The 26,552-nt window shown below is 38.9% G+C and overlaps 6 protein-coding genes across 8 annotated transcripts; 1 reads left to right on the top strand and 5 right to left on the bottom strand.

The window, feature by feature from the left end:
• Nucleotides 1-223: 223 nt before the first annotated feature.
• Nucleotides 224-3,849, top strand: LOC119999388 (hemolysin A). Of its 2 annotated transcripts, XM_038846913.1 has the most exons (9): nt 224-365; nt 630-711; nt 808-887; nt 1,493-1,595; nt 1,713-1,869; nt 2,264-2,392; nt 2,491-2,577; nt 3,345-3,389; nt 3,471-3,849. In XM_038846913.1, exons 1-9 carry the CDS (start codon nt 263-265, stop codon nt 3,609-3,611), a joined length of 927 nt encoding a protein of 308 aa, XP_038702841.1. In that variant the 5' UTR covers nt 224-262; the 3' UTR covers nt 3,612-3,849. The 2 variants fall into 2 exon arrangements, with proteins under 2 accessions (XP_038702841.1, XP_038702842.1); XM_038846914.1 differs by lacking the exons at nt 630-711; nt 808-887 and having other exon boundaries at nt 3,471-3,769.
• Nucleotides 3,850-4,459: 610 nt separating this feature from the next.
• Nucleotides 4,460-7,192, bottom strand: LOC119999390 (ubiquitin-like-conjugating enzyme ATG10). Of its 2 annotated transcripts, none has more exons than XM_038846915.1 (7): nt 7,127-7,192; nt 6,741-6,904; nt 6,612-6,668; nt 6,437-6,517; nt 6,230-6,329; nt 5,896-5,993; nt 4,460-4,765 (listed from the first exon to the last, which is right to left on the bottom strand). In XM_038846915.1, exons 2-7 carry the CDS (start codon nt 6,891-6,893, stop codon nt 4,562-4,564), a joined length of 693 nt encoding a protein of 230 aa, XP_038702843.1. In that variant the 5' UTR covers nt 6,894-6,904; nt 7,127-7,192; the 3' UTR covers nt 4,460-4,561. The 2 variants fall into 2 exon arrangements, with proteins under 2 accessions (XP_038702843.1, XP_038702844.1); XM_038846916.1 differs by having other exon boundaries at nt 7,045-7,128.
• Nucleotides 7,193-7,527: 335 nt separating this feature from the next.
• Nucleotides 7,528-11,376, bottom strand: LOC119999834 (rhodanese-like domain-containing protein 4A, chloroplastic). Its single transcript, XM_038847599.1, has 4 exons — nt 10,544-11,376; nt 9,821-9,923; nt 8,674-8,895; nt 7,528-7,719 (listed from the first exon to the last, which is right to left on the bottom strand). The coding sequence occupies exons 1-4, from the start codon at nt 11,224-11,226 to the stop codon at nt 7,672-7,674; spliced, it is 1,056 nt and encodes a 351-aa protein (XP_038703527.1). The 5' UTR covers nt 11,227-11,376; the 3' UTR covers nt 7,528-7,671.
• A 465-nt stretch (nt 11,377-11,841) lies between these two features.
• On the bottom strand, nt 11,842-16,785 carry LOC119999730 (TPR repeat-containing protein ZIP4). Its single transcript, XM_038847453.1, has 5 exons — nt 15,202-16,785; nt 13,780-13,969; nt 13,633-13,665; nt 12,840-13,460; nt 11,842-12,664 (listed from the first exon to the last, which is right to left on the bottom strand). The coding sequence occupies exons 1-5, from the start codon at nt 16,566-16,568 to the stop codon at nt 12,002-12,004; spliced, it is 2,874 nt and encodes a 957-aa protein (XP_038703381.1). The 5' UTR covers nt 16,569-16,785; the 3' UTR covers nt 11,842-12,001.
• Nucleotides 16,786-17,111: 326 nt separating this feature from the next.
• LOC120000135 (FRIGIDA-like protein 3) lies at nt 17,112-22,359 on the bottom strand. The gene is made up of 4 exons (XM_038848030.1): nt 22,165-22,359; nt 19,348-20,396; nt 18,080-18,252; nt 17,112-17,725 (listed from the first exon to the last, which is right to left on the bottom strand). Exons 2-4 carry the CDS (start codon nt 20,384-20,386, stop codon nt 17,309-17,311), a joined length of 1,629 nt encoding a protein of 542 aa, XP_038703958.1. The 5' UTR covers nt 20,387-20,396; nt 22,165-22,359; the 3' UTR covers nt 17,112-17,308.
• Nucleotides 22,360-23,336: 977 nt separating this feature from the next.
• LOC119999589 (UDP-glycosyltransferase 74G1-like) lies at nt 23,337-25,060 on the bottom strand. The gene is made up of 2 exons (XM_038847255.1): nt 24,381-25,060; nt 23,337-24,202 (listed from the first exon to the last, which is right to left on the bottom strand). The coding sequence occupies exons 1-2, from the start codon at nt 25,020-25,022 to the stop codon at nt 23,480-23,482; spliced, it is 1,365 nt and encodes a 454-aa protein (XP_038703183.1). The 5' UTR covers nt 25,023-25,060; the 3' UTR covers nt 23,337-23,479.
• Between the last annotated feature and the right edge of the window lie 1,492 nt (nt 25,061-26,552).

The raw sequence follows: 26,552 nt of genomic DNA, 5'->3' as shown, positions 1-26,552 counted from the left end.
GAGTTGGATTCCTCATAACCACCCGCTATTTTTCAAAAATAAATAAATTATTATTCATTTATCATTCTTTGAAAAATAAGATGGGCCGTATATGGGCCATCATTTACTAGTTTTGCATGGACTGTAAAACCCAAGATCAGAACTTTTGTATTGGGTCTATAAGTGGGCTAAATTTGGTTGGGCCGACTTAGCCCTCAGAAGTCTGAATTATAAAATTTGCTAGCGTAACAGGCGGATGTAGTGGTGTGGAGGAGGAAGCAAGATGGCTCAGCATGCTTTCAAGCTTCCAATCACTTCGCGCTTTTGGAGTGACAGTGCCTCGAGTCTCTTCTTCTTACCCAAATTCAACACTTCGCATTTTCCTGGTACGCCTTTTCTTGTAATTTCGTTTTCTTGCCGGATGATTCGTTGAGTAATTTTCACAAACACTTTGCGAGCTTCACTTCTACTTATTTGATTATCTATAGGAGCTATTCACATAAAGTAATTACGACCTGTTTTAGCTATCTGGTTTAGTAATTTTCACAAACACTTTACGAGCTTTACAATATTAGATTGACGTAACGCATCCTAAGTTTCGGTTTATGATTGTATGGTCTCTAAAACTTTATGTACTACGAGATATTAAGGGAGTGGGGTTGGAGGAAAAATGCGCTGTCCCTGTAGAAGCTTCGCTATTGCTAGGTCTGGAAAGATTCAATTACCCAAGAAGTAAGCCTTTCAGGTTCCAACTAAATGTGTTATGGACATTCCTATTGAGTTTCGTTTTATCTGTCTTGACCGTATTCTTTTATCTAAATTCCTCAGGAAGAAAAGGCTGGATGAAGTGTGTCTTGAAAGGTTTCAGCAATATAGCAGAACCTTCATACAGTCATGGATATTACAAGGTCTGCCCGTGTATGGTCCATAAGTGTTTTTAAGCCTGTGGGTGTGTGCTTCTTGTTTTTCTTTGAAAACATTTCTTCCTGCACATAATCATTTGTAATAAAGCCCTTGAAAGTCGAATGCTTCTTTAGCTTGGTATTATTGTGATTGACATTAGTATCGTGGCACCTATACAGCCAAACTTCTCATATTAGGGTGCCATGGCATTGGCTCTCCCAGCTGCTCATGTATTCTTGGTTTATGTCAAAAGGTGAAACAACCTTTCATATGCGGCTGTAACTGTAAGACTGACATTTTCCCTCCATCGTGGTAGTCTTGTGCATTGGGTGTTGTTTCCAATCCTTGATTTTAGATCACGGTGCTGAAAATTTGTTAAATCAATGTAAGTCAACCGGCCTTGAATGTGGAACTATTAAAAAAAATTGGTAATTTGGTGGGTCAATATGTGCTTTCGCATAGCAATTTTAAACTAATCTTGGACTTGTATCCAGAACTTTTCCATTATCATTTTGTGCAGAGTGACATAATTGAAATTTGAAATTTGAAGTTAACTTTATTTGTCGATTACTTTGTGCTTTAATTAGCCTTTTACTCGTTCTTGGTATAGGCAAAGTATTTGTGGATGGGAAGGTGGTGAACAAGGCTGGAACACCTGTATCTAATAAAGCTGTTGTGGAGATAATGGCTGAAATTCCAAAATATGTATGTAGGTGATTACTCGGCTGAAACGACCTATCTAGTGCTTTCAATACATTAAACATCTTCTGTGGTGACTTTTGAAAAAAAAAATTATAATTTTAATAGTTTTTGTCTTCATAATATTTCAGAGCAGGATATAAATTGGAAGCTGCCATTGAACAGCTAGGTGTTAATGTGGTTGGTAAAGTAGCTCTGGATTCAGGATTATCTACTGGAGGATTTACAGACTGCTTGCTTCAGTTTGGTGCATCATTTGTTTATGGTGTGGATGTCGGTTATGGGCAGGTAATTGAGACATTTGTGTGTTCGTTGCTATTTTAGCCTTTGCTCTGCACCAGACAAAATGCGCATATAAAATTCTTTTTGTATTAACTCCATTAGGAGAAAATTATTCTTGAGCACGAGTATGATATCATATGTGACCATATGACTAGGAAATACTCAATTTTTATGTCTCATGTTCTGCTAAGATGCATTAAGTTATTCTGCTGCTTTCAGAGTTAAGATTAAAGAATCTTCCAATTGGCAAAGCTCTCCTCTTATGGGAGATCATTTGTTTTTTATTGTCAGGCATTCTTTTGTTTCCCTATTCAAAAATGATGTTTTTAGAACGTGTCTATTGCTTTTCCTTAATTGGATATTCTGAGGTGTTTGATTGAATTTCCAATTTCTTCATAAGGTGGCTGATAAAATTCGACTAGATGAGCGTGTCTCTGTAATAGAACGGACAAATTTGAGATATTTATCTGGACTCCCTCAAAAAGTTGATTTGGTTACTCTGGACCTTTCATTCATATCCATTCTTACGGTAAGCTTCAGGACAAGTTAGAAGGGTATATTTCTTATTGGTTTTATGGACTATCCTTTCAATCTCAGTGGTTGTCCAATTCTTTCTTTTCGATTTAGGTGATGCCTGCGGTAGTTAGTGCAATGAAGGAGGAGGCAACATTAGTTACTCTAGTGAAACCCCAATTTGAAGCTCGCAGATCACAGGTGATGAACTTATGATGTCGCCCTTTTCCTTTTAGAACGTGTTCTCATATTTATATAATTTTTTCGGATTGTTCTCAACTTTCCTAATTAAAAAAAGAGAAACATCTCTCGTGCGCAAAGACTCTTGTAGCGGGCAGGGCTATGGATAGGGAAGATGTACACAGACATTACTTTCACATAATATGTGGAGATGCTGTTTTCATGAATTGAACTTGTGACCTCTAGTTTGCACTCCTGCAACTTTATCTCTTGGTTATAGAGCTAATTCAAGTCCACAATATTGTTTGCTGCTTCAAACTTCATATTTACTAACATTGACTCTCCCACCCACCCTGGTGTTTCCTTTACCTTGCTTGATATAATCTTTTGCATGTTTGCAACATTCTATTTTAAGAAGCCTGCATCGGCTTTAACTGGACATGAATGCTATTGATTTACGAAAGAGTATGGGCTATGTGGAGCAATGGGATTTGATTCAAGTTTCTAACCTTCATTTGGAGTGAGGTTCCTAATGGTCATGCATCTTGATTATGATGCATGGCGTTTTTATTGATGCTGTCGTTGGATTTAATAGATGGGCGTGTGTTAGTACACGGGGCACACATAATGTTCCCATCAGGATTACCTTACATCCATGGTTCAATCATTCACTAGTTAAATACCTGAATATGTCAGTTTATAAAGTCAAGGGAAGGGATCATACTTTTGCTTAGTCCAAATATGTTATTTGTTTGAAAATACTGATACTAAAAGCACAAACGTTGCAGGTAGGAGGTGGCGGCATTGTAAGAGATCCCAAAGTCCATGAAGAGGTATTTAGTTTAATCCGTAAGGTTTTTGTGGCAGTTTTTCATTTAATCCAAGATATACCTTCAACCATGCTCTTGTTGTAGGTCCTTGAGAGGATCATAAAGGGTGTCGAACATTTTGGATTCCAAAACAAAGGGTGGATCGAGTCTCCTTTGAAGGGCGCTGAGGGTAATACAGAGTTTTTAGTTCACTTTACCCGAACGGCTGTTGACACCACAGAATAACTTGCCGTGGATGAAACGAACGAGCATGCACGGATTTTATCATAGTGTGGGGAAGAAAGCAACAATGAGGATGGGTAAAGACGAAACCTGTGTTTCTAGTACATTACTTCATATGCCAATTTTCACTTTGTAATAATGTAAAATAGTCTATTGATTTCGGGATTTCAAGAATCCAGAGTTATACGTGTGAACCTCAGTTTTCTTCTCGTACAAGTTACAACACAACAGTTTTTGAGCATTTATGACCCTGAAAAGATGTCTCATTGATTTGAAGAAACCCTATTCTTATGGTTGTGTGGGTGGCCTAAGAAGTATTTCTCTTCCTATCTCAATTGGAAAGGCCCTACAGACGAGACGAGGGACTCGGCAGAACGACCTTAATATCGTATTGCAGGGAGACCAGCCCATATAGGAGGTGAAGTGGTTGAATCTCGGTCTATTTTAATCACGTATACATGTAATCAACGATTTCAAATCAAGTTAAAAAAATAAAACTTTCCATTTAAATCAGTTTTAGCAGGCTGTGACTGTGGAAAGAAAAAGATATGAGAGAACCTAACATGAGTCTTATTTTGACTCTTCTATATATGTGCAAATAAGTGTTGGTACTGGATCAGTTGTGTTTCTTTCTTTAAACATTTACTATGAACATACCTTTAGCTGAACAGTGGGAGGCTCCAAGCATGATCATCAAATCCAGATTCCAGACTGCCTGACCGGTTGGCGTGGCTCCTCACTGCCTCAGCATGTCAAGGTATGGGCTTGGTTTGATAGAATAATCCCGGGTGGCCTAGGGCCCTAGACAGTTCTAGCTAGTTTTTCATCGAACTTGATATTCAGCTTTAGAGTTGGTGTAAATTTTCATCTCAATAAAATACAAGATCAAATGTGTTTGAGAAGGGTTAGTAAGAGTTCCATGGTAATTTCTTGTTCTAGATATGTATCAAATATCAATCAGCTTTATCATCCAACATTTTAAAAGGGACCCTTAGTCCAACCACCTGCCCGACAAATGAGAGCCAGGACACAAGATAAAGTTCAATTACCGATTCAAGGTTTGCCACCGAAGCATCCCCAACCAACATCAGCTTCATCCACTCGCTGGTCCCACATGGATGTAATTTGTACCATGGCCTGTGCAAGTAAGGATGTTCCTACAATTGCCAATATCAACAGCTTCAGTGCATGTATTCAAAGTATGAAGGTTATCAAAATCTCTTCTACGAAACATTTAACAAATTCTGATCATTAGCAAGTATCAAGCCAAGCAAATGTAGGCACAAAGCCAGTAAACATGAGGTCCAACGGAAGGTGCCTGATTGTGTCATAGGAAATCCATGCAAAGCTGTAGCCTTCCAACAGTCGAGAAGCCTCAAGCCCTCAACACCATTTTCCACCCACACAAGCGAGGCGGTTCAGAAAAGACAATGCTATGGAATCTATTAGTTAGGGGCTCAAAAATATTGCCCTGAATTTGCAAATAACATAAACATCTCTTTTGTGCTCATAATGTTGTAGCTATGATTTGCTTTACATTTTATGTCAGCGGTAACAAGTCTGGTTAACCCTACACCAAGGGCTCCACATCTGTTTTGCCCCGAAAACTAGGCATGCATTATGTACCACCAGAATTTTATCATTAGCATTTTCCATTGAGCACACACATGATTGCTGCATTTTATATATTCAATGTGACTACATTTACATTACATGTCAACTTAAAAAGTGTTCTAAGTTCTAACTCATTCTGTTTAATTATCTCCTGGTGCAACAGAGGACCTCTCATATGATTGACACTTTGATGCATATGTTCCATCTTCATAGCAGAACATGTTTACACCCACCATTCATAAGAACGATTACTAATGTGGGTCCGAATTCCCACAAATTTTTTAAAAAGTATTACCTCGGATTGATAATCAAAACCATATATTCTGCATCGACAAACAAAAAGAAAAGTCTTATACTGAAAGCTGGACCTCTTCAGAAGCATGTTATATGATTACGAGACATCTAAGTTTATATGTCTTAAAGTTTCTACCAGAATCATGGAACATGATTTAACAGTGCTAAGCAGATCATGCATCAAGTCATCAATAATCTGTTAGAGAAAAGGAAAACAACATCCACAATCTGTTTACAGAAAACATATAACAGCAATATGTATATCCAAAGTATAACAAAGTAAATCTACTTCAATGATTTCTTAAGTAGACAACGTTTAATACTAGGAAAAATAAAACAAAGCTAAATTCAAGATGGGAGTACTCCTAAGAAAATGTACCTCCTGAGTTATAAACGTCCATTTTGATTCCAGCAAAATCTTAGCAGAGCAGGAAGGAAGGACTTTTTCAATTTCATCCAATGCCAAAGGTCGACCATCTACAGATGCCAAAGACAGAAAACAATATAATCTTCTCAACAAAGCCTCAAGTTGAACCCAGAAATAGCATCTTTGTTGTTCTCCATTATCAAAAGTTCTTTAGATGTGGATGCTAGTTTTCTTTTTTCTGATTCAATTCGCTGACTCAAGTTTGGACGATTAGCTAATCCTAAATGATCTAGCAAATTTTTTTCTATCCCCATCAAACATAACTTTCATAAGTAAATGGACATACCACTGCCGTAAACACGGAAATATAGCACCGGAACCCTGTATGAGGCACTATAAACCACATGAAGATCATAGTAATATACTTCAGAATGACTGCTCTGAACCTTCAAAAAAGGAAATAGAAAAAAGAGTACGAGTAGTAAACCTAAAGTATCAAAACTATACCACATCCATTACTGAACACTTGAACACCTAAAGTAGACAAACGTACCAGCATGGCACTATCTATAGCATCCTCATTCCCACAAGTGGTCTCTTCTTCCCCACTCTGAGTCACTCTGTCGCTATCTTCCTGTAAAAAGAATTTAAGTATATGGACATCAACTCAGCCATTAAAGAGAAAGACAAAAAAGAAGCAAGCCCAGTTCAAAAAAAAAAATACAGACCTCACTTGATCCATGATTATAAAGCCGAATCTTCTCCAGACTCGAGTAACCCTCCACCTGAAAGAAAGAAAAACAAGATGTATTAAAATTTGTATGGATTGTGATTATAAGGGAATTCACAACACTAACATCATGAGAAGGAAGCCAAGGTTGCTTCGGACAAGAAACCCATAACCACGGTGGGTAATCAGTGTTGTTCCTTTTCCATTTTTCTGCAAAAGATCTTACAGCAAGATCGAACTCAGTCTTGGAAAGGCTTCCATCCCAAGAAGAAGTATCCATATATACCTCCTCTGCAACCAAAACTACAAATTAGGGTTTGTAGTTTTTTCTATCTAGAAAAAAAAGGCTAAATCGCAACTGCAGCTGACAAAATCCATCACTTTTCAACAGCAACAGTAAGAATCGTAAGAAAATTAAGAATCGAACGCACAATCTGATGACAAAACTAACAGCAATCGAGGATTAAATCAAAAGTGCAAAAAGAAATCTGTATTCCGATTTGGTTAGGTTACCGTTAGAACTATCGCGTATTGGGATCAGACTTCAGAGACCGATAATACGACGTCGTTCAATATTGTGGTAGTGCAAAGTCTCCTTCGGTTTTTATACCTTTTGTTCCGTTTATCATAGAATAAACTTAATTAAACTTCAATGAAAAATAAACAAAATTAAAGTTGGATCTAAAATACTGAATTTTTTTTTAAATACCAATAAGAAATATGCTTTGAATTGGAATCGAACTTTGAACACGCATATGTTTAATCCAGCCGATTGTCAATCGAACCATCTCTAGTTGATAACAAACAACTAATTTTAAAATATAGGAAAACACTCTTTGAAGTTTGAAGTAATATTTTTATGCTACAATATCACTCTATAACACACCACACACTCTAATATAAATAGTTAAATACATGGTAAGATCACCAAAATTGGGCAATAAAACAATTCATCAAATACACTGCATGGGAAGGAATAGAAAGCTGCCGCACAAAAATGAAATGGAGGAAAACTTTGGCAAAGAAGGCCGCGCCAGTTTGCAAAGTCAGCGTCTGATTCATGGCTTTGATGGAGTTGGAGAAGATGGAGGCTTCAAATCTGGGTACTGCATTCAAAGAGAAGATAATTAGTCATTTGCTTGAGATCTTATGATATTCACTTGTGCATTTGCAGGAAATATGCCCCCGCAACCCAAAAAAAAATAAAAATCTTTGCAGCTGCAGCAGAACATCTATTCGTCATTGACCAGGTTGTAAGAACTGGCAGATATTATGGTTGTCACTAGGAAGTCTTTGCTATTTGTGTTTCCAAGCATAGGACAGGTTTTAAGGTCTGCCGGTTCCACCAACAAGCTATCACAGCAATAAATATCATATTGGGTCCTGAAAAAGTTAAAAGGCCTTCATATCAAACTTATGAGGGTAAAGAAACTCCGGCTTGTATTTGAGAAAACCGACAAGAAGGGAGCAGGAAAGAAATGGATTTATGGGCTTATGATCGTTTGCAATAGCTATAAAAACCTTGTCATTCAGTAGACAGAGTGGAGCAGAGGGCAAGGGACATTATCGGGATGCAGGGATCAGTTGAATAAGGGATTTCCTCTAAAACTGATCTAAGGATTATCAAGGATAGAAAAGAAGCAATCAACGGGTTATGAAAGAACTTCTTTGGCGGTAGGAAAAGATACCAATTCTGACTCCATGTGGCACTAGTTTTCCAATGTCCATAAGTTCCTATGGTAATGCCAGGAAGAATTCCACCGCACAGTTCCTAGCTGTCCTATTTTCAGTAAAAGAGTTAACTCTGCAAACTTTCAGCATTAGGTTAAAGGGATCAGTTATTGTGACATCTTTTCCAGCACTGTAGGATTCTCTATCTCTACTTTTATCTCTAAGGAACCCATCGTAAGCATGAAGAACGTAGAACTAAAATTTTAGGCTCATCTTGAGAAGCACAAGCCTCTTTGAACATGGTAACAAATGATATTCATTGTTTAAAATGCTCGTAAAAAACAAATACACAGGTAGAGGAAGAGAGGAGACAAAATGAGAAGTCATACATTTGGGTATGGAGAGAGTGATCTGGAACCCAATTCAATTTGGGAGGCGGTATTTGACACCTTTACATGGCCATTATCTGTTCTTTGGCCATCATCTGCTGAAACACCTTCAGAAGAGGAAATTTCTTCCTTATCCTCATTTTTCTCCAATTGGGAAATCTTTTTAACCTTCTTCTTGGGGTAGATATGGACAGAAGGGGGTAATAGTGTTTCTTGTATTGCCTGCAGTATAGCAATCACAAACCTAATGAGTAAAACCACAAGGGCCACATAACTTGGACTCTTTCTCTCTCTCACAGACACACACACAACAGACACAACCAAAACAAAAAAATAGAGTGAGAGAGAATCAACCAACTCTATACAACCCTCACTGCCCACAAAAAGTAGTTTTAATATGAACAATCTGGAAGGCTTACTTTTTGCATAGCAGTATTTCTCGTCAAATAACAACGATTTACTAAACAAAATATTTACATTATATCCTTGTCAAGTATCTTCATGCTCCAAGTTTAGAAGCCCCAGTTTATCATATATTCCTCATGTTAACCAAAGCCTCACACTGTTCAATATCCAGTTAAACTATGCCAATTATTTCAAAAGATAGGGTAAAATATGGCGCATGGCACTTTAGCAATTCCGGGAAAAAAAATTGAACATTCAGAGGAGTCATAACAGTCGTTCGACACTGTAAAAGTTGCATAGATGCTTCTTTCAGACCAAATGCATGCAATATCTCATTAGCTTAATTGACAAATACTATTGGGACCATGTAATCATAGTAATTTTTGACAAGCTTCCACAGGGAGGTCAGCACTTAATACATTTATTTTTCCATATCATTGCATGCATTCATCTTGCACAGAAATACACAATACAGTCAGGACCCAAAGTAAATTCGTCTTTTTCAAGAGCAGCGAAGAAACAAAATGGCCAAAAGCTTAATATTAAACAACCAACTCCAGGAAATCTTAGCCAACTTTCAAATAGTTAACCCTATATGAACTCTTCCAATGGGCTCAAGAAATAAATTAACTAAAATAAAATGGACATGTCACTCGTTAGTAAGAGAACCAGATCACAATAATATGAGAAATTATGATTTAACGATTCATCTATGAAAACAAGATAAGGAAAAGAAGCATACCAACCACCCTTTCTTTCCTCGGACTCCTCCCCGGATTGCATAGGCCTCTTTAAAACCATTATTGAATAATAACTTGGCCACTCTCATTGAATTTCCATCAAAACTACCTTACACACAGAAAAGAGGAAATGTTGAAGAAATTACCAACAATCTTCAAGCAAAAGAAAGGAAGTAAATGAGAAATACTCAAATGCTAAATTAGATCACCATTCTTGCTAGCAAAACCAGGTTAATCCAAAGCGTTCAGTCATACAAGTTTATTTGTTCTACAAAACCAGATTTCTAGCTGAGTGAGTGCTTTGACACTCCATAAATTAGAAATTTGTAAAAACGGTTCATCGTAATCCCACACAAGCAGAACCCAAAATATCTGTCAATATGAAAACCACCAATTGATTCATTAATTACTCTATTAGCTTCAACCATCCCAATTGTAATTTCATTTACCTGATTTCCATGTTAATTTCCAGCTTCCCGAAAATTAAATGAGCATACACAAACCCAAAGAAGTATATCTAACAGCAATTCCCTTTTCCAAAATGTAAATATGATTACGAATTCATTCTCTTTTCCCTTCCCATTTCACAATATTTATCAAACTTACATTTCTATTTGTTTGTTTGTTCACTTATCGATCCCTAATTGTATGAGTTTCTAGCAGAGGCAGAACATAAAAAACAGAACAATTTGTACCATAAAATTGATGCATAGTCCCTCACTTACTTGTCCAAAATGCAGATAACGGTATTTTTCGGGTCCGGCAAATTTTGTAGTACTTTCTTGACAAATCCATCTTCATCATCCTCGTTGAACTCAATTTGGAACGTACTCTTACTCAAAATCTTCAAATTGGGCGATCTTAGGGACACCATAGTGTTTCTGTTCCTTATATCCAGAAGCTGCGCATTTGGGTCGTCCCTTAGCTTCCGAAATGCATCAATGGCAGCGATAGACTTACACTTACTAAAGTACTCTTGCGTTAGAGGTATAGCAACCAGCCAAATAAAAGTACAGCTAGCAACAAAAAATGGGTTTCTGTTGAAGAAGTCATCTATAGAAACCAAAATTGATTCCAAGTCTATTTTGTTTGCAGCTTGATCGGTTGAAGAGCCAACAATTTCAGAGGCAAGGCCGGGGAGAGGCTGGAGGAGCTGAAATGTAGTCAAAGAGAGACAGGCCTTTGATAGGGTATAAAGAATGGAAGAGTTCTGGAACAGTAATGAGTGGTCAGGTAGTGGGTTTGAATAATGGGATTGGTGCAAGGAAGGGATTTTATTGACAGAAGGAGAATAGTTAAGGACAGAATTGGAGTTTGAAGGTTTAGAGCAGATGGGTCTGAGGGTTTTGGGGTGGTTTTGGATGAGTGGAGAAGAGAAGAGCATGGAAAGGGACACCATCACAACCATGGGAGAGGGGGAGGGAGAGACAGAGCAAGACGATAAGAATTAAGAGGATCTCTTGGTCGCATTGTTTGATCATGAGTTGTGACAAAATAAAATGACCGGATCAGGATTGTACTGGGCCGGAAATTTGGTGAATTGGGCTTTGCTGGAAGTTTGGCAAATCGAGCCCATGATTTCGCGTGACAATCCGTTGGGAGGAAAGATGAAAAGTGAAAATCCAGACCCAACCAACAGTGTCGCATGTAATGGGCAAAATTAAGAGAATATCTAGGGTGACAAGGAAAAAAAATACAGAATGACTATTGTGGATGCGGTTTTGTATTCAAAGATAATGTTCATTCTAAGATACCTTTACGGTATTTTTAACCTCCCCTCACAATTTTCAAGAAATTATCGTGCTTCCCCCATTCAAATGCATAACCTCTACCCAAATTATGGGCTTGCATGAGAGAGAGTTAAGATAATTTTCTGAAATAAAACCGTGAAAGGAAGCTAAGAATTCTCGGACAGTACCTTTCGATGCAAGACTGCAACCACAGCTACATGAAAAAACCTGCTTTTGATGATATAAAGTGTTAGCATACGCATGATAACATATATAAACCATGAGGATTCTGTAACCCATTTTTTAAAATTCAAGGACAAGTTCTCTCTCTACAATACTTGCATAGTATATACCATAGCATTGTCCAGTAAGCAAAAATAGGTAGTTGTATGGGTGTTTACAACAATGTTTCATACCGTGTCCTGCGTGTTAATCTGTACAAGATCAATATTTCTACAAGCTGGAGCCTGGTCCACCCTCACTGTGGACAAGGGATTTCTTTTCAAAAGCAGCAACGAAATCCTCCATGCATGACCTGTAAGTATCCATCCCAGAAACCTGCCTAGCCAGTTCCAATCCAACATTCATCCACTTCTTTGCTGCATCCATTTGCCCCAACTTCACAGGCAGGGCTGCCCGATTCCATGCAGTCATTGCAAGCCATTTTCCCTCCTCAGAGGGATACTCGCCTTCCTTCAACCCAACCATTATCCGATACGCTTGCTTGTACATGTTATAAACAGAATCTTCATCTGAATCACCCTTGTGAATGCTGGCTATTGTGACCAGCCTTCGGACAATAAGGGCCACATCTTGGTAGTCTGGTGAGGCAGAAGAAAGGATGGCTGAGAGGCATTGGTTTAAAGCAAAGGCAGCAACTTCAGGGTTGGGCCGTTCACCTTGTGAGGCAGCAAGGCCAATTTGAAGAAGATCCTTGGGGTTGCAAGCAGTAGAACTGGCAAAACTTTTCACAAGGAGCAGTTGTTGGGATCCTGAATCACTGAGCCTACTGTATATGTTGTAGGCACTGAAGGTGTACATGAATAAGAGATTTGGCCCAATGGTAGTAGTTTTATCATCACTCAGCCAAGTCCCATTCGAGATTGAAGATAGCATCTGCATTCGTACATTAAAGCATTATCTGAATGTGGAAGGGGTTTCAACATAAGTCTTAAGAGTAAATTATAAGATTGATTATTTCCAACAGGCAGTACCGGGGACTTCTGGTAATTAAAGTCCCATGTTTACATAATATAAAACAATAAATAAATATGACAACCAATACACATACCTTTGCAGCTCTATCTAGCAGCTCAACAGCTTGTTTCACTTCAGTGTCCATCAATACCACGTTCTTTTGATTTTCTGAAGCTATCATGGCAGCTACAGTCAGAATCAGCGATTTGCAAACCATAATGCTGTTTTCCTCTGTTTCTCCATCACCAAGAACACCACAAAATTCGGACACCAATCTTAAAAATTTGGCACATAATTCGTATTGCTTCTCCTTCCCACATTTTGTCCCAAAGTTCCAGGAAGTTACTATAAACCAATTTTGTTCTCTTTTTCCAACCTCCCCATTGCCATAAAAGCAGTCGTGCCCAACTTGAGATGCCCGTGCATGAACTCGCTTCAGGAATTTGAGGACTTCCAGCTCATTGCCTCGTTCGTGTGTAAGAATTGTGACTAAGGTGCGCAGTACTACAACTTCTGTCATTGGCATAGGTTTTCCCGAGGTGTAAAAGTTCAATAAATTGGATAAAGAGGCGATAGCAACAGGAAAGGCACAGCAAGCAATTGCCTCATGAGCTGACAGGGACAAAAAGTCTGGGCTAAAATCAAGGCAGGTTGCCATTGATTGGATCTGACAAATGGCGGCATTGTGGTCCCCTTTCTGCAGATAAATCTTGAACTGCAATAATCAGAAGAATGTCAGGTTGCTTGCAAGTATTTAGTGGATGATCCTACAGAGACCTCATCTATATTTGTTTGTTTGCCTACCATATACCAAATTATATCTGTTGGTATGAGTCATATGTTGAAAGGAGGTTGTGAATTTGTTTCGCAAGGGGGTGAGTGACTACCTTAAGGAAAGCAGAGGCTGCACTGGGTTCAAGCTGCAGAAAGCAAATGCATTAGAAAGTTGAAACATTAAATGGTTCCACAGCTTTTAAGGACGAATAAATATCTTAATTATCCTAGAGACCGAAATTTATCTTTTCACAGGAAACCTTTTCAGCCTGATTGATGTACTCCTGAGCTCGATCAAGCTGAGAGAGGCCAAGGTAGCAGAGACACAGAACTCTGAAACCTTTCGCTCGGAGAATCCTATTTTCTACATTCTGTGGAATGTAAAGCATTGCTTTCTCAAACATCTCGGCACTCGTCTCATAATCTTTCAGTCGAAAATGATTTGAAGCACTGTGAAAATAAATAGAAATTATCAAAAGCTCACACTTGTACTGGAAGCAAAAAGGGACCTATTAATACTTAATCTTCAAAGTACAAATAAAAATATAGCTTTTATCAAACAAGTCAGAGGTATCAATATTATGTTTCAAGGCAGGGGTTTTTTCGGCTTCGGAGGCTTGTTGCATATTCAATGTTGCTAGTTGCTGGGGTACCAAGAAGAAACAGAGCGCATGAAAAAGTTGAAGGAGGAAGTAGAAAAAAAAACAACTTTGCAAGGAAATTAAGCTTTACCAAAGTCCTCTTGGTTTTAAGTTTAAACTCAAATTCAAAGTAGTAGGGAAGCCCAGAGAAAACTCCAAGGAACATAAAAATCTCTATTCCATTAAACTTGCTGCATTCCTAACATCCTAATTCTGAAGAGTTCCTTGCTTTCTTTACACTTTCTTTTACTTAGAGGTTCTAATGCTCCCACACGCTAAAAATAACTAACAATAAAATCAAATATTATATATAAAAATAACATACTCAGCAGTTATTCAGGGTGCCCGCATTAACATGTGGCCTACTTCAAAATAGTAGATCTACAAATCCAGCACATGCAAAGTCGAACACAGAAAGTTCCAAATTTTTTTTTCAGCAGAAAAAATCAACGCAAATATTGAATACAGAATCCCATAATAGTTCATATTTCTCGAGGTGAGGTCAAAACTCATGAGAGTGATTTTGAATCTTATCATCTGGAGTCCTGGACTGAAACCAGACTGAACCCACAGTATCAGCAACAGTAAGAATATAACTTGTTTCAACTGTCCAATATGGCCCCCATATGACTATCATATATGAGGGAGCTTCCATGAAGAAAATTTGAAAGCATTTGCTCACTTCTAATGTGCTTTAAAGATATCCAATGTCACAATTTAAAGTTGACCAGGAAGCAACTGAAATTTCATAAGTTTCCTCTTCAAACATATTTTGATTATTTGCTATAGAAAATATATGTAATTTGTGAGAACCCCATCAATGAGATGTTTACTACCATAAAGGAAGAAAGAGATGTCATATAAATTAGATTGAGCAATGATTTTTCATGGACTCTTTTAGATTGTCCACGCTCTATGTGCAGATCCATTGACCTACAATATATCTTAATGAAGGAGATTACAATTAGACAATATAACATCAACAGAATGTATTTGAACATAGAACAAACAAGGTCCAAATTTGCCAAATATATAACTTACTAGTTCCACAAAACAGCATGCATTGCCGTCCTCTCCTTCACTGCTGCCTCACTGGCAAAAAGTGCTATAACCCTCTCATCCGTCACCAACTCCGCTACGACCTTGGCTCTAACTCTGGACATGTCGTTGCCACCATCATCCCCAATTAGTCTGTGGGTGATCCTAACTGCTGAGCTGGCACTGACATTGCAACGCTCCAACAGCCCCAAAAACACGCCCTTCGTGGTTTCAGCCCCCGCAGTTCCAGCTGCCTGGAAGTAAGCCTCAACTGCTGACACCCAAACACCCTCTGGAATGCCTCTATTTATTGCCATGCCCCTCAGCTCCTTTTCTGCCTCCCCGTACTTTCCCAATCCCAACCAAGCCTTCATTGCCAACACTGGCAGGGAAGCATGAAGATCGCCGGCATCACTGCCACTAAAGCCACTACCCTGTCTCAAAACTCTTACGCACTTAATCACGCTCTCGTACTTTCCCTTTTGCAAATGGACCGCCGAGATAAACCTGAGCGCCTTCGATCGTAATTCTTTGAGTTCTGCTGTCTCTTCCTGTTTTCTAGTCGTACCAAATCCCTTTTCGCACAGATCCAATGCCTCGTTCATGAGCTTCAAGGCCTCGTTGAAACTATTGTTATCGCTACTCGAGAGCAAGCTTTTGCCGAAGGTTAGGTATTGCTTTGCCAGGGTTTTGTAGTGGTCCGACAAACCGAACAATAAACTTTTCGTTCGATTCAGCAATGTTATCGCAAGGTTTCTGTCCGATACTTCCCAGGCAGTACGAGCTCTCGCGATATTAAGATCCAACAAGAGTTTCCTCTCTCTGGAATCAGAAAATTTTCCGGTATCGAGTTTTGATAGAAGCTCTGTGGCTCTTTCGTAACAAGTGGAAGCAAAGTCGAATTTTCGTAGATTGTGCCATATGAGGCCGGTTTTCTGGTAAAAGGAGGCGCACTTGATGACCGGAGAAGGAACTCCGACGACGTCAACTGCCAGGGAGAGCATGTCGGCAGAAACGTGACGGAGCTTGGCGTGGAGTTCGGTGGCAGAAGGGGCGGAAGAGGAAGCGCGAATGGTCGTGGCATTGAAGAGATCGACACAGACATTCCAGAGGCGGTAGCTGAGCTTCCAGATTTGAAGTTTCATGGAGTTACTATCGCTGGGGAAGGGAGCGAGTTGACTCAACTGAGCTAGGGTTTGTCGGAGATCATTGGGTAGGGTGTCCGGTAGCGTTTGGTCAGTCGATCGGTTCTCAGTTTGTTTGATTAGAGACTCAATTTGTGTGAGGAGGTGATTGGGGCAATGATGGGGGGATTGTGAGTGGTTCTCAGGTGGCCGGGTATCCTGCGACGATATCTCGGCGATTCTCATTATTGGCGGGAAACTACTGCACAGAGAGAGCGTGACTGGATCTGGAGGGAATGATCAGCATGGGAGGAAGTAAGGCAGTAAGGCCGTAACGGCTTATAGTTGCGCAAGGTGTAGAGTCTGTAGACAGTAGACTCGTTGATGTTGAGCCAGGAACCGAAAGGCCTAATTTCAATGGCCCGCCATCTAGCCTCTGGGCCAGTCAGCCCAATTGACAATATTTTCAGGCCCATTTGATTCTGTATTCCAGTATTAGTCACTTGACAAGTTGACACTTGCAGAATGCGTCCCGGCTCGAGCAGGGTTTCTAAGAGCACAGGCGCCCCTCTGTTTCTTCCTTGTCATTATGTCATTGTAATGAGAATTCTTAGAAAAACCAGCCGCCACCTCTCTAGAAAAAATTGTAGTAGCTAACTCAAAAATCAAAGCTACAACCATCCGATCAGATCAGAGTCACCACAACCATAGAAATAGATTTGCCCAATTATAGGAGAAAAGAGAGTGAGAAATATACCAAGGGAAGAATTAACGAAAATTTTCAAAAAGAGCGACGAAATCAGCATATACACATGAAAACAGAGTGCACATATTAGAGGATCAAAATATCTTCTTGTTCATCCAGATTAAAATTTAACAGCACAATTTTTTTATTTTATTTTTACTAGGTATACAGACTGCAACATCAGAGAACTGGAGGGTTAAGCTAACAGTTAAACAAAAGTCTTGTTGCCATCTTTACTTAGCTAGCGATGATATGGGGCCTGATACTGGTAACCATTTCCGAAGTAATTGCCATGATTAGGAGAGAAACCGTAGGTGGCAGAACCCATAAGAGAGGGAATATGGTTGTCAGCGGTTGCGGTGTACATGTATGGTCTGTCATACACGTATTGCGGGTACCTGTCAGCGACTCTAGGGTAGAATGTCATATCAGCAGGAACGTTAGTGACACGAGGCCCACAGCCTACGCCATTAGCACGGGGTCTTTTGGGTTGAGGCTTGACAGCTTCAGTTACCCTTTTTTTGTCTGCCTTAGCCTTCTCCAGCTGAACTACCCGTTTCTGAAGTGGATCCACAGGATACTGCCCCTCGAGCTTATGCTCCTCAATGCATTTCATCACAGCTTTAAGGGCGGTCAGTTCCCGATCATTGACCTCATTCTGAAACATGATAAAGTCCGTTAACAATATCCAACTGCATCTACAAAGGATTAAATTCCATAGCAAACATCAACAAAGGACCCACATTTAAGTTCCCAACAAGTTGGATATAGCTACATTCTGTTTCATCCTCGCTTTTCACTTCAAAAGTACCATTACACTAATACTACCAAAGATTGGACATGGACAAATGCTGTGTGGTTAGACACTGTTCATAGTTTCAAAAGTAAATTCCCAGTAACTATTCAAAATGACACAGGAAGCCCTCTCCTGAACTCGATTAAATAAATTTCCACGCACAATTGAAAAAGGCAAAAAAATCATTCCTAACACTGATTTAAAGAAGTAATGCACCTGTCCGGAAGAAGATGTGTTTCCTGGCTTGCTGGGTGAAGAAGTTTTACTTGCCTCCTTCAAATGGGATTTCAGCAACAGAACAGGTGAAAACTTCTCCGTAAGCTCAAAAGCAGAAGCCAGGTTAACTGCATCAATTTGTCTTCCATTATCCACCAGCACTTCAATTACACCTGAGAATTCCAGAAGAAAATGGAAAAAAAAAAGAAGAAGCATTTAACAGCGCAAATAACATAAACATTGGACAAAAGGCAACTTCTTATATCATATTAGTGAAATCTGTTTCCTTTGAATGCAAAAATGATAGTTTATTATGAGGAACACCAATGGAGTGCAACCCAATCAAATTACAAGATAGACAGTATAATGCTATCAAATACGCTAAAACTCGTTTATCCGAGCATAGTACCACTGCGTCAAATAACAAAGGCCCAAAAGACCAATGTTGTAGATAAAATAAAAATTGTTAAAAGGTTAAATGACTCCCACACACAAGACGAGTGCTGTAGAAGTGGGGTCGGGAAGAACTATATGTATGCAGCCTTACCCCTAATCCCCTATATTTAGAGAGGCTGCTTCAAAGGATCTGAACCTGTGACCCTAGGTAGCAGTAGAACAATTTTTAACATTAGGCTGCAAGTTTCAGAAATGCCAGTTGGATAAAAGGCTACGTGAAAAAGTCTAAACATTGAAGTACTAGAAGCTTAGTTCAGAAACTGTTATAATTGTAAATCTAACACCAAGTGCAGGCAGCTACTCAGAAGAAAATCCCTCAGCAAGTTACATTGACCATTAGAAGAAAAAAGAAATGTAAAATTTACAGCCAAAAAACAGCAGAATCTTAATAGACAAAGAAACTTGTTTTGATCAAATTTTATTGATTGGCTAAATAATGTAAAACTGTGACCAACTGAGTCTTATAGAAATTCTTTCAACAGTATTAGCTAAAATATGTTGTGATTATCCTTTGGGCAGCACCGCCATGGTGCTCCTTCGCAAATCTCTAAGAAATTTACGGTAGGAACTATTAGTAGAGCCTTCTAACCTAGAAGTAATTATTTGTAATAACGCTTGCAAGCCAAAACAATCAGAAACATGTCCAAAGATTATAAAATTGATTTGAGTATCTAAATCAAAATGCAGATACAAAATATGCCAACATAGTTTATGTTTTTTTGCAGAATTATTAGGTTGGTAAAAATAATCTCAACCATTAACATTCACACTAACTTGCATCATGGTCAATTCTACCAAACTGAGAGACATACCCGGCATTTTGTCCGACAGCCCAAGATAACGACACAAATCAGCTGTTTGACGACGACGAGAGACCATCGGTATTAGCCTGGATAATTCATCCTCATCGAAATCAGAGGCAATGCCAAAAGTGGCCACAAGTTGCAAAAATGCATGAGCCTCCAAGGAGTTTCCGTTGCTAGCATCCAAATCAAGAGCTTCCAACTTCGGTTTCCACTCTTCAGTAATTTTCTTTGCCTGCTCCTTAACCTCTTCAGATATCAAATCAGATGCAGAGACTAGATCCGTATATGTCAACAAAATGCTAAGGCACTCCATCAACATGATACAGGTTCGGCGGATACCCAATAGGTTTGAATCCTTCTTCCCATCAACAGCTGGTACTTCTGATGGGTAGAAATCCTTCAGGGAATTCAACACTAAAAAGGCTGGGTTCCCTGAAGCTTTCAATGCAAATGGAATTTCTTCTCTTAAAGCAGCAAGGTTTTTGCGGTTGTCCGATATAAATTGGTGGAGCCCTTCTGAGTCCATTTCTTCACATAGTTTGATTAACTGTGGATAAGAATTCACCTCCATGTTTCCAATTTCAGAAATTTGGGGGTCTTCTAAACTGTTCCCAGCGGACATGTTATCTTTCTCTTCAGCAGTTGGGGCCTCAAATTGTTCATCACAAGTAACAAAAGCAGTCTCCACAGATTTCTTCCTGTGTTTGTCCAGAGCATTAGTAATGGCAAAGACGGCAGCATCTCTCTTCCCTTGGAGTTTCTCCAGTGAAGATTGTTCCTTGGACTCCACAGCTGCTTCACGCTTCTTCAAGATTTCTCGGGATCTCCTTGTTTTAGTTTCAAATTCCTTCTCTTGATCTTCCAACTCATGAAAACGCCTCTTCAAGGACTTCTCGAGCCCACGGAAATGTTCTTCTAGTTCCTTCCATTTCAGATTAAGAGTTAATGCTCGCTGGCTTTCAAGTTCAGTAAATGCTTTCTGAAGCTGATGTATCTTAGAGGTTGTAGAATCCATGAGCATGAAAACTGATTCATTGTCATCCATGGCAAGATATCTGGAGGGAGAAGGGTAAATCAATTATTCAGAGAGGGGTAAACCAGGTCCTTAAAAGATATACGATAACAAAGAAGATGGGTGAAAGGCCAAAAAAGTTGTACACAAACAATGCTGGCCAAGCAACTCATATAATTAATCCTCAAAACACCCCACGAACTGCTCAATAAAGACCTGAAATAGCAAAATCTTGGCAGATCGCACAATAATGAGATATCAAATAGAGTTTCAAAACCCCCGTCCTAGCCACAAATCCAACTAAAAGGTTACTGATATCTCATGAATATCCTGATGTGGGACCAAAACAATATGTATCATTGTGCCCATAGGCTACAGACCCGAACCAGAATCCCCGCTCACCAGCTCTGCCCAATCTCACCAAGCCCTGTTCATTCATGGATTCTCTGTTGAGTTGCTCCGTGTGGAAGCATATACAAGCAAGACTCAGTTGTGGGATACACCCTTACAGACAAAAAATACATCATTTTTAAATTAAAAACTTTTACCACTTCAATACCACGGATTGAGTATCAGGAGGGAATGGAGAATGATTCTTAATTTGTAAACATACGAATTAGCTCCCTTATACATTCCTAACGTGCCCATGCGTAGTCTATGGACATGCCTCACACGGAAGTCAGACCCAACTAGTAAATTTTCACACCTACAGAATTTTCTTCCTTCACCCTCCTTTTTTCTCCATCTCTCTCTTCTACCATTTCTTTGGATTTTTACATAACCAATGTAAGTGTAAATGGGGATAGATGATACTTCGTAAAAGAATGAATGGGAAAAAAAGAGAACATAAAAATAAAGTAATGAAAGTTGGATTTGGCATAGATAAAAGATCTTCCAATTTTATACTATTTAAATCTCGACGATGAATCAATTTCATAGATTAGAGAATGATATTATTTAATATTAATGATATTAAATTTACGGGCGAATGATTTAACATCTCTATGAGATTATTAAATCCCAAGTTATTGCGAAATAAATGGTGAGATTATGAAGGCACATATCTAACATTTATTGCAACAGCACTGTTCAAATTGACAAATTCTACCGACCGTGATTCCGTTTTTTGGGCCAAAATTACATGGCAAATTGGCAATAATAGAACAGGCACTCAATTCAACTTTTTCGGGATGAAAGAAAGAGCATGGTCAATCAAAAAATTAACCTCAATCAATCAAAGATCCAACTGATCCCCACATCTACATTGTAAATATGCTTTTATAAATAATACAACCAAATTAATAGGAATTAGACCTAAGATGAGTCGAGAACAAAAAACTTGAATCATTTCAATTTTCTTCTTTAAAAAGACAACAAAAAAAAGAAAGGTAATATCTATCCTTAAATAGGAAAATAAAAACAAAATAACAACGATAGATAGGACATAGCTCAACAAATCACCGGACGCACAAATGCATATTAACGGTAATTATGTCTGAGCTATATACCTACAGTAAGACAAGAACTTTACCACTGATTAGCTAGAATTCAACGAAGAAGATGATGGAGCAAAAGATCGCCAAAACTAAGAAATGGAAAACACAAACCCTAAATAGATAAAAGAAAAAATTAAAGATAAAGAACTCCCGAAATAAGTTTCCCGTAAGCTCACCAAAGCTTTAAGAGCTAAACCATTAAATTCCACAAGAAATGAAGCTATTTCTCACCAAAAAATCAAAGCCGATCTGAAGTTAACTACGAAGTAAACGTGAAAAAAGGGCATACAAGAGGTTTTGAAAAGGACAGCTTACCAGATTGATGCAGAATGAGTGAAATCTCCGAACCTGAGACAATTCGCCGAGATTATCAATCCATTGTCGGAGTTCGTGTGCCCAAGTGGCTGCTACTCTGCAGTGCAAGCTCTAGAGAAAGAGGAAAGAGGAAAGTTGGAGGCAAAAGGAAGAGTGATATCGCAGGTCGCATAACCAAGCCCCTCTTTCCTTTGCTTTTTAAGGGGCACTCGCGTTTTTCCTACTTAAAAAAGTAAAGAATGTTGTCTGGTACTCTGGGCTGTCATTGTCTGGGACGGGCTCCAGTGAAAGTGCTCTGTGCTCATTAAGTCTTAATCATTTTACTCATGTCACACGGCTTTGAATTCGAACTCAGCCCAATGGGCTTAGTCTTCGGCCCGTCCTAATGCCCTAACAACCCATAAGGAGTAACAAAAAATATTGAATCACACTATAAAGCTGTCAAGAAGGTTTTTTATTTTTTTTTAAATACTATTGAGAAATATGTTTTTCATTATAATCGAACATTTAGCACACATATATCTAACTCATTCGAATATCAACTGAGCCACTTCTGGTTGGTCTGTCAATAAGGTCTTGAGGTATCTATAAAGAACAAAAGACTATATGCTCACATATAAAAAATTTGATTGCTTGGAGGTGATTGGATATTCACATTCAGATTTTGTTGGACATTTTGACAACAGAAAATTTACTTTTGGCTATATGCTCCTCTTAGCTAGAGGAGCAATATAATGAAAAAGTGTATGAGAATATGCCACAGTATCATCTGCTATGGAAGCAGAGCTTGTGACATGTTTTGAGGCCACAACTCGTGGATTATGATTGTGGGAACTTTATTTCAGGACTCGGGATTGTTAACAGTATTACCAAGCTATTGAAAATATATCGTGATAATTATGCATCATTGTTGTGTATATTGAGCATATTAACACCAATTTAATGATTGCTTATCCTTCGACTAAAAGATTACCATCAAGGACATTTAGAGAACATGTGGAAAGAATTAGTCTTGATTGTAATTATTAACTTATGGATGATATTATGTTTGTTGAATTGCTTATCCCAACGCAATGTAGAGCACAGCTTTACTATAGGTTGTGGAGCCGATTTTAGGCATACTATGAATGAAGACAAACTATCAAACAATGAAAACCAACAATCAACAACAATGAAAGGCCAACTTGAAACTAATCCGGCATAAATTAACTCAATAATTAAAGAGCAAGACAAACTATCAAACATCTTGTCATTCTTGTGTGCCATTTGATACAGGTTGAACTTGGGCACAATTAACACAGCCCAGGCTACAAAACTAGTGGACTAAATGGGCCACAAATTCATCAATGTTCCTATCAGAACTTCCACCAACATCAATGGCTTCCTTAGCCAAATCCCTCCACTTATTCGCATTTTTCTTGATCTCTTTTCCCTCATCTCCCCATAACACTCGCCTTATACATTCTTCCAAAACTTCTTTTCTCACAATTTCTTGGTCATCTAAACAGACTCTAATTCCAGTTCTCCAAACATTCTCCACATACATAGCATTGGTAGTTTGGTCAGTCCAACGTGGCATTGCCACCATTGGAACTCCCAAGCTCAAAGCCTCCAAGACAGAATTGAACCCACAATGTGTCACAAAACATCCTATTGACTCATGTGCTAAAACTTTCAGTTGTGGACACCATGTCACGACCAAACCCTTCTCTGATGTCTCCTCAATGAAGTTGTTAGGCAGCTTGGCCTGCTCCGATGCCCGAACAACCCATAAGAAGTAGCAGTTGCTTTGCTTCAATCCCCAACCTATCTCTTCCATTTGTTCTGCTCCTAGTTCAGCCAAGCTCCCAAAGGACACATAGACAATTGAACCTGTTGGTTTGTTATCCAACCAAGTACCCAACACAGAACTGGTGTCTGGGTTAAAGAGACTAACACCATAGGCTTTGTCATTCTCAATCTGTTTGTCCAAGTACATAGATGGAAGTGTTGGTCCTATTGTCTTGACCCTCCATTTTCTAGCCATCCAATCCACAACCTAATTAAAAACACAAAACAGAACATCAGTTTCTTCTGATACTTTTTTTGGGTAACCGAAGAATCACCCAGTCTGCACTTCCACCTGTGGAGTGGGCGTAAACCTCGGAACAGTCCATCGACAATAAGTCTTGACATAGAACAATGTGAATTGTACTGGAACAAAATGTATTATATACCTCCTTCTCCAGTTCATAGAAAGTACTGCAAAGCACCCAATCTGTATCTGCATCGTCAATGTTGGAGAACTGGTTGACCACTACATCAAAAAAAGTTGGGTATGAACCATAAGAACCAATAAAAGATGGAGTCTCTGAAGCTTCAAGCAAAGGCAATCCAGGGAGCGAAACAGGTTTCCCCAAGAGTGGCAAGCGAAGAAGTCCGCGGTTGACGTGGTAATAGATGCTGTTGACAGCGCAAGATTGGGTGAAAAACAAAACTCCAAGTACCCCAAACTGCTTTGCAACATCACGCGCCCATGGAATGGATCCATCATATATAAGCGCATCAATGGAGTTACCAGAATCCTTCAATTTTCTGATCAAATTCGCCAGCGTTTGCGAGCCTACGGACTTGAAGGTTGTGAAATAAACGTGGGGATTCTCAGCCTGCTCATAGCCACCGTCGTCGAAGCCATCTGATATAGTTTCAATATCAAATGGGATACTGGGATCTGAATGCGTGGAGTTGGAGATGTAAGTGGTGGTGACAAGTGTAGCTTTGACTCCTTTGGAGACTAATCGCTTATAGAATTGTAGTACGGGAGTAATGTGGCCTTGAGCAGGGAAAGGAACGAGCAGAACATGAGCTTTCTTCTCCATTTTTGTTCCAGAATTCTCTACCTGTATATTCTATATCAATAGAACAAGCAATTTATATTGGGGGAATTATGCTCAGAAAATTTAAGACAATTTTTTTTTTTTTTTGGATTATTACTAATTTTTTCTTGGCAGCCACGTTTGACTCTGCCACTATGTTATGTAGGGACCAGCTTACATGCTACTTTCTTGGCAGACACGTACGTTTGAACCTGCCTTACGTACACGTGTTTGGTTGTCATTAAATACAATAAAGTTGAAGGGAAATGGGAGTTTTTTACGTTACAGACTTACAGGGCTTGTGAGATATTTTAAATATGAGAATGGTATTCACCTCATTTTTTTTATCCAAAAGGGCTTTGACGTTGTTCATAACAATGTCATCGTAATTTTTTACTTTAATGACGTTGTCTTCAATAGCGTCAAATGATTTGAAAATTCAGTACATTAATGACGCAGTTACAAATAGCGTCTTATGAAAAATTAAAAATTTTATGATATTGACGCTGTTACAAAGAGCGCCATAGATGATAATGTGAAATAACGCACTTTGGAACGACGTCATTTTATAATGACGTTGTTTTGAAAAGCGTCATCCCTTTGAGAAAAAGATTGCGAGTGGTTTTGTTCTACAACATACCTAAAACTAAAATCCCTAATTTGAAACGCAGCCTCCACAGCCCAAACATACTCCCGTGGTCAATGGTCGCTCCTCCAACGACGAAGCCATCTTCGTGCATCCGACGACTCCAAGTTCGTTCCGTCGGCGCCTCTACCATGCCTCAACCATGGTTGAAGGATTCCTCCAGCGCCCATCCACTCTCCATGTGTGTTTGAGAAAGACACCAAAGTAAGGTAAGAATTAGTTGTTTTTCCTTTTGATTGGGATGTAGTTGCTGAGATTTGGTCAATTTATGTGAAGAATTTGTGTGATGAGCATGTGGATTATTTGGTTGTGTTGAAATTCATTTGGTTGTTTAGGAAATTCATTTGTGCTCATGTTTCGTTTTTAACCACCAAAAAAAAAAAAAAAAAAAAAGAGAATCCATTGCAGGTGTTTGTGGTTTGTTGAATTGTTGGCGAGGAACGTGCAAGGATTACGGTGCTTCAATTCTTGTTTTTGAGTGTGTGTAATCCCGGTTGGAAGAAGATACAAGTTGGCTTGCTGTGGTCTCCCTAACTGTGAGTCTCTCTTTCTATCTCCCTCTCTCTCTGTTAATTAGGTTACTAGCTCTTTCAATTTGATTCAAACATAGTCGTTAAATGGTTGACAGATAAGAGTTTTTTTTGGACTGATATAGAGTAGTTAAAATGTTAATTTTGGTGAAGGTGATAATGACGACACCATGGAATCAAAATTTTGCATTCGGATTTCCCGATGATAATGCTGCTGGTAGTTCATATCCACCCCCGTCATCGGGGGTGAATTTAACATTTATCCCGGAGATGTGTTATGGAGAAGCCGATAATATTTTTGATCAAGCAGTTGCAAACAACAATTCAAAAGGTGAACAAGATGAATATAATGTAGAC

The sequence above is a fragment of the Tripterygium wilfordii genome, chromosome 6, assembly GCF_013401445.1.
Source record: "Tripterygium wilfordii isolate XIE 37 chromosome 6, ASM1340144v1, whole genome shotgun sequence".
Taxonomy (NCBI): Eukaryota; Viridiplantae; Streptophyta; class Magnoliopsida; order Celastrales; family Celastraceae; genus Tripterygium; species Tripterygium wilfordii.
The sequence above is the reverse complement of the archived record's forward strand: the minus strand, read 5'-3'. Positions and strand labels throughout refer to the sequence as shown.

Bases quoted from the DNA above. Each gene is read 5' to 3' on its own strand.
- LOC119999388 (XM_038846913.1), top strand. From the start codon at position 263: ATGGCTCAGCATGCTTTCAAGCTTCCAATCACTTCGCGCTTTTGGAGT. The intron at 366-629 runs GTACGCCTTTTC...CGAGATATTAAG, and splicing joins CAACACTTCGCATTTTCCTG to GGAGTGGGGTTGGAGGAAAA. The intron at 2,393-2,490 runs GTAAGCTTCAGG...TTTTCGATTTAG, and splicing joins CATTCATATCCATTCTTACG to GTGATGCCTGCGGTAGTTAG.
- LOC119999390 (XM_038846915.1), bottom strand. From the start codon at position 6,893: ATGGATACTTCTTCTTGGGATGGAAGCCTTTCCAAGACTGAGTTCGAT. The intron at 6,330-6,436 runs GTACGTTTGTCT...CCTTTTTTGAAG, and splicing joins CTATAGATAGTGCCATGCTG to GTTCAGAGCAGTCATTCTGA. The intron at 4,766-5,895 runs GTACATTTTCTT...TGGCAATTGTAG, and splicing joins GGACGTTTATAACTCAGGAG to GAACATCCTTACTTGCACAG.
- LOC119999834 (XM_038847599.1), bottom strand. From the start codon at position 11,226: ATGGTTGTGATGGTGTCCCTTTCCATGCTCTTCTCTTCTCCACTCATC. The intron at 9,924-10,543 runs GTAAGTGAGGGA...TGTGTAAGGTAG, and splicing joins GTTATCTGCATTTTGGACAA to TTTTGATGGAAATTCAATGA. The intron at 8,896-9,820 runs GTATGCTTCTTT...GCTATACTGCAG, and splicing joins GAGGAAAGAAAGGGTGGTTG to GCAATACAAGAAACACTATT.
- LOC119999730 (XM_038847453.1), bottom strand. From the start codon at position 16,568: ATGAGAATCGCCGAGATATCGTCGCAGGATACCCGGCCACCTGAGAAC. The intron at 13,666-13,779 runs GTTTCCTGTGAA...TGCTTTCTGCAG, and splicing joins ACATCAATCAGGCTGAAAAG to CTTGAACCCAGTGCAGCCTC. The intron at 13,461-13,632 runs GTAGTCACTCAC...TGATTATTGCAG, and splicing joins CAGCCTCTGCTTTCCTTAAG to TTCAAGATTTATCTGCAGAA.
- LOC120000135 (XM_038848030.1), bottom strand. From the start codon at position 20,386: ATGGATGACAATGAATCAGTTTTCATGCTCATGGATTCTACAACCTCT. The intron at 18,253-19,347 runs GTATGTCTCTCA...TGGAATTCTCAG, and splicing joins GCTGTCGGACAAAATGCCGG to GTGTAATTGAAGTGCTGGTG. The intron at 17,726-18,079 runs GTGCATTACTTC...ATCATGTTTCAG, and splicing joins ACACATCTTCTTCCGGACAG to AATGAGGTCAATGATCGGGA.
- LOC119999589 (XM_038847255.1), bottom strand. From the start codon at position 25,022: ATGGAGAAGAAAGCTCATGTTCTGCTCGTTCCTTTCCCTGCTCAAGGC. The intron at 24,203-24,380 runs GTATATAATACA...GTTTTTAATTAG, and splicing joins TCTATGAACTGGAGAAGGAG to GTTGTGGATTGGATGGCTAG.